The sequence below is a fragment of the Takifugu rubripes genome, chromosome 6, assembly GCF_901000725.2.
Source record: "Takifugu rubripes chromosome 6, fTakRub1.2, whole genome shotgun sequence".
Lineage (NCBI taxonomy): Eukaryota > Metazoa > Chordata > Actinopteri > Tetraodontiformes > Tetraodontidae > Takifugu > Takifugu rubripes.
The window spans coordinates 8,603,470-8,616,354 of NC_042290.1; the positions used below are offsets into that span (position 1 = coordinate 8,603,470).

A 12,885-nucleotide genomic window follows, 5' to 3' on the forward strand; every position below is an offset into this window, starting at 1 on the left:
TGTACTGCAGCCCTCCACCAGGGGGCGCCGCAACGTCCTCGTCTTTGAAGCCACTGTAATTATGATGGAATCTGACGATCTGGCTGTCAGAACGCGCCGCACCAAAGACCTTTTTAGGCATTTAATAAGCATATTTGTCCAAAAAGTTGCAGGAATAACCTTGCTGACCATCGTCACATGACAGCGCGGAAGAGATTCCAGGTTCTAAAATGATCCCGTGGGGGATCCAGTGGGGGATCCAGCGTGTGCGCAGGAACAAAGCGGATCCGTCAGGTAACTCAACTCCCCTCTGATGTCACCAGCAGTAACTGAAACCCTGCTGAAGGCTGCAGCCATGGAGCCGACCGGATCCCCGCCTCTCACCGGACAGAAATTCCGCTGTGTGGAGAAGCTCGGCCGGAGGAACATGGCGCACGCACTCTGGATTAACTTTTTTCCAGGAAAAGCGGCGCGTCGTGGCGCAGAGCTCCGCGCAGTTTGTCGCTGAATGCTCGTCGGCACCGCAGCCTGGCCGCTTTTCTGCTGGACGGTGTGTTTTCCTGCCTCCCTGCTGCTCTTGTGGGATGAAAGTTTGGGCGCTTTAGGGCAGGATGGAAAAGCAAAGGGCAAAGAAAGAAAAGGTAAGGCTGCAGAGGGACGCGGCGGCGGCTCCTTTATCCGCTGAGTCCGCTCAGCGAGCAACAGAACAATCCGAACCCGGTCCGGTTCTACGGGAGCAAAGAAAGCCAGAAACACACAAGTTAAGAAGGCTGAGGCTCAGTATAAAGGGAGGGCAGCTCCAGCAGGGGAAACCAGAGCTCCCAGTTTACCTCAAGTAGCAATAACAGCAGCCTGAAGCCCTGCGGTATAAGATCTGCCCTTAGTCTGACTAAAGTTTTCACTTTAGAGTCTCTGGGAGTATCAAACATCAGTTATTTAGGGATTAATCTTTATTTACTTTTGGGGGAAGACACATACGTGAATAGGCAATTAGGCTCAAATGATCTAACATAGAAAGAGTAAAACTGTCAACAAACAGGCAGAAATTTCTGCCTCATTCTCTCATTATTGTTAGATGCTGATATTAAAGTTTCCTCATCAATCAATCAATCATTAGCAATGGTTGATTAGCGAAGTTGCTGCTTGTTAAGGGATTAATTAGTGTTAATTAATCACAGCTTTTATTGTGAAGTGTGACTGTCACTCTTCAACAGCCAGTAGCCAGTCATCGCCATGGCAACCAATGTCACATATACAAGAACTTCTGATTGCGTTCGACATTTACAGACTTTGTTTTTGTTTTTTCCCTGACAAATATAATTTATAATATGGAAACATTGCACTAGATAATCCGGCATTAATTGTAGTATTAATACTACATTAGTAAATAAATAAACTTTATGGGAATAATATTATTGGATCAGTAGATCTGGAGGAAGCTTTCCAGTTATCGTCAGGTCATCTGGGCGATATTGTGTCTGTGTTATTCTCCTGGAATGCACTCCTAACCTGGCAGGGAGGAATACTGGAGACAAGTGTGTGTGTGTGTGTGTGTCTGTGGCTGTGTGTGTGTCTGTGTGTGTGCGTGTGTGTGTGTGTGTGTGTAACTGATGATTCCAGACATCCAGAAGTGCTCACAGTCATACAGGAACTCAGTCTTTGGCAGCGCCTGAATCAAAACGTGCAGCGTGGACCCAAACGCAGCGCTGCTCCAGGATCGAATGACGGGGGACACGTGCACGACTGTCCCGTCCTGACGTTTACGTCCATGTTGCACGCTTCGTCACACACCATGTGCCAAACGCGCGCGCGTTTGTGGGTGTAAAAGTGAGGGCGGAATGAACGCAAACGTGATGCGTTTGCTGTCCCGCTGTGACCTCGGCGTGTTTTTGTCTGTCCAGGAATCAAAACTGGAGGCTTTGATTTCAGCGAGGACCAAGGCCGAGTTTGTTGGTTGCTGTTTGCTCCTCGGCCTAAAATGACAGAACCGGAAGCTAATTTAACTTCCTGTCGGATATGAGACGGCTCCTGAAGTGGTTTGCTCACAGCACCAACGGTTCCAATAAACAGGCAGCTGAGGACGCGTGGATCCTCTCCGGGATCCGACGCCGGTCATCGCAGCAGCGCTAGCACGATTAGCGCCAGCTGAGAGGAAGAGTGAGGGCGTCAGGTGTGACAGGAAGTCCTCTGAGGTGCTCAAACACAGAGGCCGCAGGGGCTCCAAAGACTCAGGTGGAGATTTTGTGTCCGCAAACACAAAATCCCGTTCACGTCTCCAAATGAACCGCCTGCGCGCCTCTTCCACAGGTGAGCAGAGGCTTCAGACTGTTTAAAGATGGCCAGTGTCCATAAGCACCTCTGTAATAAACCGTGGCCACGCTGAGCTCCTCTGCGTTGCTGCTTTAACCCGACTGTTGTTGGGCTGTAATAGGCTTACAGATTTACGTCTTAGTTCCACACGCGTGATGTGTGGCCCTCTCTGTTTATTCCAGCCGACGGCGCTGCGGCAACGTGTTAAACAGCCCCCTGCTTCATGTCCCATCCATCATATCTGGGCTGAAGTTTGATGGTTTGTGGGGAAGGGGCGGGGGGGGTGAACAGAGCTGAGAATAGGAGCCGGAGTTGTGTTCTGCTGCGCCGGAGGGAACAGGAAAGAGGAGAAAGCCGCTCCTCGCCGCCGCGTTCCCAATTTGCCGCACGCGTTCATAAAACTTTTCAGCGCGTTCTTAATCACCAGGATAAGTGAGTCCGGAACCGCTCATTAAGTTTACGGCGCTCTGGTTTCCCTCTGCGTGTGGAAGCATTAGCGCTGTTTGTATTTGTCTGTGAAAGGCCTAAATGAGATGCTCGCTTATGCTCCGGCGGAACACGAGATGAGCAGCAGTTTTTACAGTAAAACCGCTGCGTTTGACCCCATCGACCTCTCGACCTTTAGCCCTATCAGAACCGTCATCCAGTCAGGGTCCGTCTGTGACACCGGAGGGGCTCGATGACACAGCGGCTGCGCGCCGCAGGGAATTAGCATTGTAAAAGAAATTTTTAAAAACACAGCTTTGTTTCTTTTTAAAATGTCTGCACAAATCTCTAATTGTCGCCCATAAAATCGACAGGTGTGTGTTGCGTAAGTCCGCCGGCCTTCACGGTTTGAAATCCCGCATTTTCCCGACACTCCTGAAAGTTTCCCTTTGGCTTTATTGAGTGAATCATCTGTAAAGTTTCCAAAACTTTCGATTTTCTTGCCTCCGCAGAATCCCTACAGTCTGCATATTTCATTTATAAGCGCGCACGCGCCCGTGCGTGCGTGCGTAATGAAAGCCTTGGTGTAAGGCTCTGGTGAGGGAGACAAATTTGGAAGCACCAGATCAGGGAGGGAGCCACTTAAAGCTACAGAGAACCAACCTCAGCGAGCAGATTCTGCAGAAAGTTGCTAACTTTTGGAGGGTGTGACGGAGCTGGAGGAGATAAACAGAAGCTTCGTCGGGGAGTCTGACTCTCCTCCTCTCCCTCTGAGGAATTCAAAGCCTCACCGCTGCGCAGACAAGAAACGATTTTTTCTTTTCTCTTTTTTTTGTTCCATTTGCCACAGACTGACACAAACGCAACATCCATCCCCGATTCATGCAAATGAGGCTTCTGTCGTTTTGATGTCACTGCGGGCGGGATTCTGCTCTCAGCGAGCTCCTTTTGGGGAGCCAAAAGCACATTTTCTGGGAAAAGAACATTTGGTTTACAGCTCAGAATCCGTCTGACCTGTCAGTTCGCGTTTCAAATGTTTGCAAGCTTGAAAGAATACGAGCAACCGGGCGCGTGTAAAAGGCTTTGGAAACGCGCTGATTGGTGCAAACCTTCATCTACCATCTGGAATCTTCTCATCAAAATCAGGCTCTTGTGGGCTAAACATGCAACTGCACTGGCTGGATGTCTTCATTCAGGGTTCAAATCAATATCCAATCAAAAATAAAGTATAAGACAATTTGAGGATTCGTTCTGTGACCAGCTGAGTAACTGTTGCTCCTTCTCTCCTCAGTTCTCTCTTTTTGGTTCCCGCTCCAACAACAGGACCTCCACCAGTTCCACCCTCCTGTCCTCTCCCTCCGTCTCTGTGACGCCGTCGCCCCACACCTTCAGGCGGGCCGAGCGGCCGACCGGCTCCGGCGGCCTCAGCAAGGCCGAATTCCTGGAGCGCGTCCGGCGCAGTAACCAAGCCTGCCAGGAGGGGGAGTACGCCCTGGCCGTGCGCCTCTACACCGAAGCCCTGACCGCCGACCCCCAGAACTGCATCCTGTACAGCAACCGCTCCGCCGCCTATCTCAGGTTGGGCCAGTACAGCACCGCCCTGGATGACGCCATCAAGGCACGTCTGATCAACCCCAAGTGGCCCAAGGTAAGTGGTCCGAGCCCCGGGCGTTCCATGAGCGGGGCGATTGATGGACAGTTGTTACACCGCCTGATGTTTTTTAAATGCAGCTTTTGGTCATTGAACGACCTCCACGTCCGGTTTTCCACCGGTCGGTCGGGAGTTCACCTCCGGGTCGGCGATCCCGCTGCAACTTGTCGCTGGTTGTAATCTGGGCTCCTCTTCCTGTGGTTCCGAGTCCGTTCCAAACAGCTCAGAGAAGGAAAACAAACTTCACATGCGAGTTTTCCCTCTGCAGCCCCGGTCAGGCCGCCTGATTTGCAGTTTATTTTATTGTTAGCGGCGTCCACTGGCTTCTGAATCAGTGCAGCGCTGAGATGGTGGGAACTCCCCGCAGATGTTGCGAGAGCGACTGTGAGAGAGGAGGAAGAACTCTGAAAAGCCCTGTTTTTAATGGGTCAACGGTCTTTATTTCCGATGATGGCAACACGGATGTGGATGTTGGTAGAAACCTCAGCAGCGTGAACATTTCATTCCTGCTCTGGTGCTGATGAAATGGCGACGTGCAAAACTGCTTCTGTTTCTTTCAATTATTCGCGTTTCTGTGCTGAAATCAACGATCTAACCTCAGTTAACTTCAGCTGCTGGAGAAATCTAATCAAAGCTCCTCTGTTTGAAGACGAGGAGGCCCAAATGCCAAAATGTGCTACAGCTGTAGAGTTTGTGAAAGCTCATTTGGGTTTGGCTATTCAGCTAATGGTTTTCATTCAGGGGGCGGGGCTAAGGGATGTATGGACATATTTATTCCCTCGGCCCGCTTCAGTCTATAGAGATGCCTGATGAAAAGGCCTCAGAACAAAAGCCGAAGGGAGAGAAGTTCGTTAATTTGAATGACTGGAAACTGCATCAACCACTTAGAATCTGAAGTGGCCCTTTTTTTTGGATTTTGTCCAGTGTAAGGAAGTGAAGGATGGTGAGTGGAGCCCCTGAGAGGCATTCAGAGGGGGAAGCAGGCAGGCAGCAGACTGGGCTTACCAGGCTACCCTGTCTGGATCACCCCACTTCCTTTCTCTGTCGGAGAGAATGGACGGAAGCACCGCTTGGGTGTGTTGCTGTGAGGATGTGTGTGTGTGTGTGTGTGTGTGCACTGCGTGTGTGTGTGTGTCTGAGAGAGGGGGGGGAGCTCTGCACGGCTGTTTTGTTTGTGAAACCATAGCCAGGCCTTGGCCCGAGTTTGGCACCTAAAGACAATAACAGAAGCAACATTCCACTGCGTGCGTGTGTGTGTGTGCGTGTGTGTGCGTGCGTGCGTGCGTGTGTGTGTGTGTGGTATAGTGGCAGCGGGCTGGTCGATGCGTTCGCCGTGGGTCAGAGACAAGGTCAAGACTAATGAAGTGTCAATAAGAGTGAGTCTGGCTGAAAGAGGCCTTTATTTCTTTCCTTCTGCCCTCCGCTGGGCAGCCCCATTCTGCCCCCGGCGGCTTTTCTGTTGGCAAAACACTCGCCACACACTCGCCGCGTCTCTGCGTGAGCCGTGCGTGAGCGTTTATAGCTCCGCAGGTGTGTTTGTGCCACAACCCCGGCGGCGAGAGCCAAACCCGCCTCGTATTCTAATGCTCCGCCTGCTTTGATTGGTGCTCCTCACCTCCGAGGAGCTCTTTTGTTCCTTTGTGATTCAAATGAAGTCGCATCACAGAAGTAAAGAAGCAGAGTCGCTCTCCTCCCTCGTCGGGGGGGGGGGGGGGGTTCGTGCGTTTTCTTACATCTTCGAGATGCGGCCGGTCTGAGAAAGTCTCCGCGTACGTTTCCTGTTTGGGCTCTCGCATCAGGACGCCTGCGTGGAGCCGAGGAGAGGAAGGAGGCACAGCTGCAGGAGCCTGACAGATGTGATTTAGGATAAGCAGGCAGTGTGTGTGCGTGTGTGTGTGTGTGTGTGTGTGAGTGTGCGTGTGAGTGTGCGTGATGTCAGCGGAGGCTTGTTTTTGTGTTGCTTGTGTGAGGTAACTGAAAATTAAAAATAGCACAATAGAGGCAGGAACGTTTGCGTTCTGTCCCAGAGTGCGTTCTGAACTTCCAGAAGACTTCATTTTAATAATTCTACACTTTTTTTGCGGTTACCTGACAGATAATTGCTCTTGCTCACGTTAATAAGACCCATTTTAGGGACGGACCTCACGCAAAAAGCGCCCAGTCTTCTGGGGGTATTTCATGCTATTATCTGCCTTCCTGAAAAGGTGAGGAAGCTCGTTGGGCCGGCCCCATTAATCAGGAGGGTGTGAGCCCCTCTCCTTCAATGTTCCTTAATATTCCGCTCCGGGACTGAGCGCCGCCGCCCGCTCTGAAGTGGAAGCCAGCCCAGATGGCGTCCAGCTAGGCCTGTTTGTGCAGAGGACCGCGCAGCCGCTCGCGCTCCCCCTGTCATTAAGAAACTACTCTCCGACCACATGATGCAAAAATATTACGGAGGCACATGCCAGAGAAAGCAGAGCGCGGTTCTTGAAGCGAGCGGTGAGGGCTAGCATCGGCCCGAGCAGGAAGTTTTCCACACACACAGAGTTCAGGCTGTAACCTGAGCAGTTTGTCCGGCTCCTGTTTGGGCCCGAGCAGACTTTAGACCCGATAGGATGCGTCTGACGAGTCACTTTCCCTCTCGCGGCTCCCATCCCGATGTTTGGGGGTGTCGCAGATGTCTGAAACTGGAAATAACTTCTGGGTCAAATCCAGTTTCCTGTGGGGATATTTCATAAAGTCTCTACCTGCAAACCTAAATCACATGTTTGGCATCGACAGAATGCGACCGACATCTGTCTTTTATTATCTTGGTGCTGGAAACGGGACAGAAAAGTGATCCCATTTGAGAAAGATATACGCGTGTGACAACCTGGAAGCTGGGAAAACTGAGCCTTGGCTCAGTTAATTAGAGCTGATTACTTCCTCAGTTTTCTCTGATTTGGTTTTCTGGCACAACATCCTGGACGTCTCCACGGGGAAACGAGACAACAATATTATCCAGAAGACAACAAAATAACCCTCATCCTGGTTCGACAGGCTAGTTCCACAGGCGGCCACTAGAGGGCAGCACCAGCGTACCGGGCCCTCTCATGACCCTCCACATCTCACGAGGCTTTCCTGGGTTCTCAGAGCTTCTGAAGATCAGCCTTCCTTCATCATATCCTGCAGCTAATTCCCCCAATTAGCAGCAGCAGGGACACTTGAAGCTTCTTCCCATTTCTGTCGCAGCCATGTGGAGAAAAAGCAGCCGCTGCCTCACAAACGCGCGACCTGCAGAGCGTCGTGGCTTCTGATTGGGGAGCGGCTGAGCTGTCGGGTATTAACCAGAGGTCCTGCGTCTCTGCCTCCAGCGTGGACGCTGGGAAACGTCTCACTCCACCACAGTCTGCTGTCTCAGCAGCTGGAATCTATTTAACCCACTTAAAAAAAAGAAAGAAAGGATAAAAAAAAGCTGCCGCTGACTTGGTTTCTGTTGTCAAAGAGATTTGCAGAGGAGGGAGCAGATAACAGCAGCGGGACATAATGAAGGGATGACACGCTTGGGCTTGGACGCGGCTCAGCGCCTCTGCTATCAGATTATGGGATGGCTAAGAGAGATGACAAAGAGCGGCAGCAGTGAGACTGGCTGCAGACACGCTGTCACATGACTGTCGAGCTGCTGTCAACGCCCAGATCGTCGTCTTGTGTTTAACGCCTCCGTCTCGTGTATCGACGCAGCAGATAAACGGGACGAATTAGAGATGCTCCGGCCCCTCGCGCTGCAACATGATCGATAAAGTAATTTCGGATCAGCTATTCATCCTCGGAGGAGACGACGCCTCGGTGAAATAACCCGCCGCACCTCTGCGGCGCCGCCGCCGGGGCCGAGGCCAACGAATGATCGTGCTCCGGGAGGCCGTGACGTCTGTGGACGCGGGCCCGCTTCGTCGGATCCTCCGTCCCCTCCTCCCCCTCCTGGGGTCAGAGGGCAGCGCTTTCATTTGGGAAGACCGAGACCACCGACCAGCTTCCTGCTCCAGGTTCTCCGGGAGACTTGGAAGGCCGAGTACACCCCCCCCCCCCCCCCCCCCCCCCCATTAGGACTTTTCTCTGACCTGGAGTGGACCACAGCCTCACACAGGCAGCCGAAGAAAAAACGAGTTACCACGGCAACGCCGGATCAAATAATGATTAATCTCTCTTTTGTTGATCCGCTCTCGGTGTTTACGCCCTCGTGTGTGTGTGTGTGTGTGTGTGTGCTTGTGTGTCTATTAGAAAGCATCACAACATGGAGGCCAAACACACAAACACAACAAACGTCCAGATTTACTGCGGCAGGCCGGCGTCCTCGACGCCCGCGGACGTTTCAGGACGCTTCTGCACGACGTAGCCTGATCAAGGAAACTCTCCAACGCACGAAGTCGGCCAAGAAGGAGCCCAACACATTTACAGGCACGTCAGTCGCCGCCGCCCAGGCCCCGTCACAGAAACGCCGCTGCGTCCGTCGTGTTCCAGCGGCGCCGTCGAGGCTCAGCGAGTGCAGCTCTCAGCACTTCCACCATCACAGTTCTTCCCCTCTTATCTTCAACCCTTGAAATTAGGAATTCATGGTTTTAAGTGAAACTCTTCAATCTTTTTTTTAGAGAGCGGAGCTGCAGAGAGCAACCCCCCCACCCCCCCCCCCCACCCCCCACTGAGACCCTTTATTTTAATCAGAGCTCTGTTGATGTGTGGGGTTAGCTTATTCCTGTCATGCTTCACGTTGAAGTGAAGCCATGTTACATTTCCTACATTTTCCTGCTGGATTTGAACCCTTTAACAAGCATTAAACACCTGAGCCTGCAAAACGATCAGAAAATGGGAAATGTTCCCCCCCGAAGTGTCATTAAACACAGGCTGTCGTCATACAAAGAGATACAATTTTTCAATTAGCACATTCACAAAAGGCTATAGCTGCTGTTTCCAGCACTTCATTTAGCTCCTCGTCAACTGGCGAACAGACCAGGACCGGAGGAGCCATCGGTCTGATGCTGCTCGGGCAAAAGCAGCATTTCATCGGCTCCACGCGGAGGTGCAGGAGATGAAATCATTCCTTAAAAAAGAGGCATTTAGACACATTTAGACCGTTACATGAGGATGTATTTCTGTCTCTGGATAATCAGCTGCTAATTAGAGAAAACAACCTCCGTCTGAGAGGTGTAAACGTCTGTCATCAGCAGCCTCTTCCTGCTGACGTCTCACTCCTGTTGGATCTCCAGGAGGTGCTGGGGTGTTGTTAGCACGCTAAATGTGACCTTCAGATGTGTGTGGTGCGCGCACACACACACACACACACACGTGCGCGCTTCTGTCAGGTAATTTTGTCCAACATCATAAGAGTTCAGGTTTCCTAAACAGCACAATTTCATACAACCTTGCCATAAGGCAAACAAATCAAATTGGTTGGAAGGAACAGTGTAGCATGGAGACACACACACACACACACGTGCGCGTTGTAATTTAGTTTCTCCGGACCAGATCCTGAGCAGAGTGTTGGTGTACGATATTATTGACACCCTCCCATATTAGCCTGTTTGCTGCTGTGTGTAAATACTTCCTGATCATCCTTTGATGTCGTCTTCTCGCCATTCTCAGGTCAACAATATCAGCCGCCCCCCCTCTGGTATCGATTAGACTCGCGGTCGTGCACACGGGGGCGCGCGTTCGGCAAAGGCCCCGCGCGGCAGACGTGTCGGGCTTCAAAGTAGGTGAGCTGTATTTATGCTAACGGCAGAGATTACACAGCACGGAACCTTCTTGAACACCGCAGGCGCAGACGGAAATAGCAGAACGAAGGTGGCGTGGAGGAGGGAGGCTCAGACGGGTGTTTGAGCCGTGAGCGTTCCTGGTCGGCGAGTCTGGTGAAACGCGAGGACGTTCATCTGTTGCTGCTTTCCGTAGTAGCGCGGGAACGTCCGCAGCCGGACGAGCGACGAGCTGGATTATTTTGTTCCTTCGTATCCGACCTTGCCCGATCAGCTGATCGGCTTTTCTCCCTGTTCCCAAAAAATTCCCAGGCTGGATGGGATCGATGTCAACAGCCGACCGATGTGTTTGAGTCGATACCGCTACATTGCTGCACTGATCTGATAAGCTAACAAACCCTCTTCCCCATCGCCCTGATTTGACACCATTTTGACCTGTGGTCACCCCCCCCCCGACTCACGCTCCGCCGTTGACCTCTGACCTCTTGACCTACACTCGCGTGTAGTTGTGTGTCCTCGGCCGCCGTTGGTTTTTTTAGATGGAGATTTTCTTACAAAAGAGCCACGGTCGCTGCCAAATATCCAGAAACGGCGAGTAAACAAGACGGGTTGGCGTAGCAGCTGCAGAGGCGAGACGAGTAGGAAGGTGAAAGACTGTCCGTGTGTGTGTGTGTGTGTGTGTGTGTGTGTGTGTGTGCGTGCGTGTGTGTGTTAGACAGTGTTAGCGGCCATGTTTGCTAGCAAAGATGAATGGTCTAATTTGCGGTGGGCGCCTGGAGGCCGCACAGACTGATGTGTTCACGCTGCTGAAGACTTTATCTCACATTCAGGCCGCGTCCTCGCTAAATACTGATAAATTAGCAAAACAACCGTAAAGATTTTGTCCTCAATAGCAAGTTATTCATGTTAATAAGAATTAACTGTCTAAGCCTCTGATTATTTTCAACTTTGTGCACTGTGTCGCTCGCTGATAACGGAGCAGTGAAACGTGTGAGTTGGAAGACGACCGCCGGATGGTAACGATCCATTATCAGGGGTCTCTTATCTGACTTGCAGGGTCATCCAACATGAGCAAGAGTCTTAATCTCTGGGACTCCTCCAGCTCATCGAATATATAGTAAATTTCAAAAGGACACTATTGATTTTCCTTGAAGGACTTAAACAGGGCTCATATCACCAAACTTTCACTTTAACCCCGACTGTCATAGATACTGTAGGTGTTCCCCACAGCTGGCGATGTTGAGAATTAACTGTATTATATTAAGAAGAAACTATTTTTGATGAGAAACTGAGTTAAGAATTAAAGTCATTTAATTGTGCTGTTCAATTCAGGTCAGGAGGAGTTTCATTGACTTACTGCAGCAGCCCACCAGGGGGCGACAAAGACGCGTTTGTCTCCATTCTCCGCCCATGAAAGCATCAGGTTCATGAAATAGAATAAATAATGGATCAAACTTAAGACTCTGGCAACGAGAACATGCATCCAACCTTCTCTACACTTTAAGAGGCTTTGAGGAAGTTTAAAATACACAATAAACTTGTGTTTACATCACTCGCGTTACATCACCTGGCCCACGCGGTGAGAGATTAGCAGCTGAACACAGAATTGTGAGATATTTCCCTCAGGAATTTGTAGAAACTGGATAAATATTGGACCTAACATTGATCAGAGCCATGCTAGCTCAAAGATAAATGCCTCTTATCTGATGAAAGTGTGAAAACAGGAGACGGATGCGCGTGCGCCTAATTATTGGAACCATAATTACTGGATTGATGCAAGCGCGAGACATTACTCACACTGACGTTTATTGAGGATTTAAATTATTCTATTGTTTACGATTAAAGTTGCACCAGAAAAATCTACTGAAAATCCTGTATATGTTACTCTTCTGAGAAGCTGCACTGTGGTTGTTGTTGTGTCAAATAGTAGCAAGACACACACACACACACACACACACACACACACACACCCACACAGTGCATCTATCACTGCTGTGGTGTGTGTTCAGGACTCGTCCGGGGTGGAGAAGGTGCTCCATCATGTCGACTTTCCTGACAGAGCCTGTGTGTTTATTGCAGGAGCTCGCCTGTGTGTGTCCAGGACATAATACGTCTCATATTGGCTTTGACGGTCCAACGCAGCTTCGCTCGTCTCCCGCGACCCCCGACAAACGCGTCTCCCGGTGTGTGTGTGGGGGGGGGCAGAGGTCAGGAGCAACGCTGCCGTTTTCTGTTGATTTTAATCCCGACGTGTGGGTCGTATATAACCCGATGGTGATGATGCATCTGCAGCTGTAATGAGCTGGGATGTGTATTGATGACCCGGCTGCTGTCTGCTCACCGCCGCCCTCCTCTGTTTGCTCGTCATAACAGGTCGTAAATATGCAGTTTACTGTTTTCATGAAAAAACAATGAGCCTTGCACCAGCCATGAGCATAAACAAATCTCTCTCTCTCTCTCTCTCTTTCACACACACACACACACACACACACACACACACACACACACACACACACACACACACACACGGGCGCACACACACAAACTGCAGTAGCTTCTGCATTATTGATGGCATCTTAGGGGTGTTTGTAATTTAGGATCAAATGTGAACGTCCAAAAAACCCACAGAAGAACATGCGCCTCCTCACACGCGCCTCCTCACACCCGCCTCCTCACACGCGCCTTCCCACACCCGCCTCCTCACACGAACCTCATCACACCCGCCTCCTCACACCCGCCTCCTCACACGAGCCTCATCACACCCGCCTCCTCACACCCGCCTCCTCACACCCGCCTCCTCACACGCGCCTCCTC

At 51.0% G+C, this 12,885-nt stretch overlaps 1 protein-coding gene across 2 annotated transcripts in view; it reads left to right on the forward strand.

The window, feature by feature from the left end:
* Positions 1 to 113: 113 nt before the first annotated feature.
* ttc28 (tetratricopeptide repeat domain 28) overlaps positions 114 to 12,885 on the forward strand; it is a 52,593-nt gene continuing 39,821 nt past the window's right edge. For both annotated transcript variants that reach the window (XM_029837379.1, XM_011604757.2), the window contains exons 1-2: positions 114 to 620; positions 4,007 to 4,363. In XM_029837379.1, coding sequence (XP_029693239.1) covers positions 591 to 620; positions 4,007 to 4,363 — 387 coding nt within the window. In that variant the 5' untranslated portion in view covers positions 114 to 590. The remainder of the gene's footprint in view (positions 621 to 4,006; positions 4,364 to 12,885) is intronic.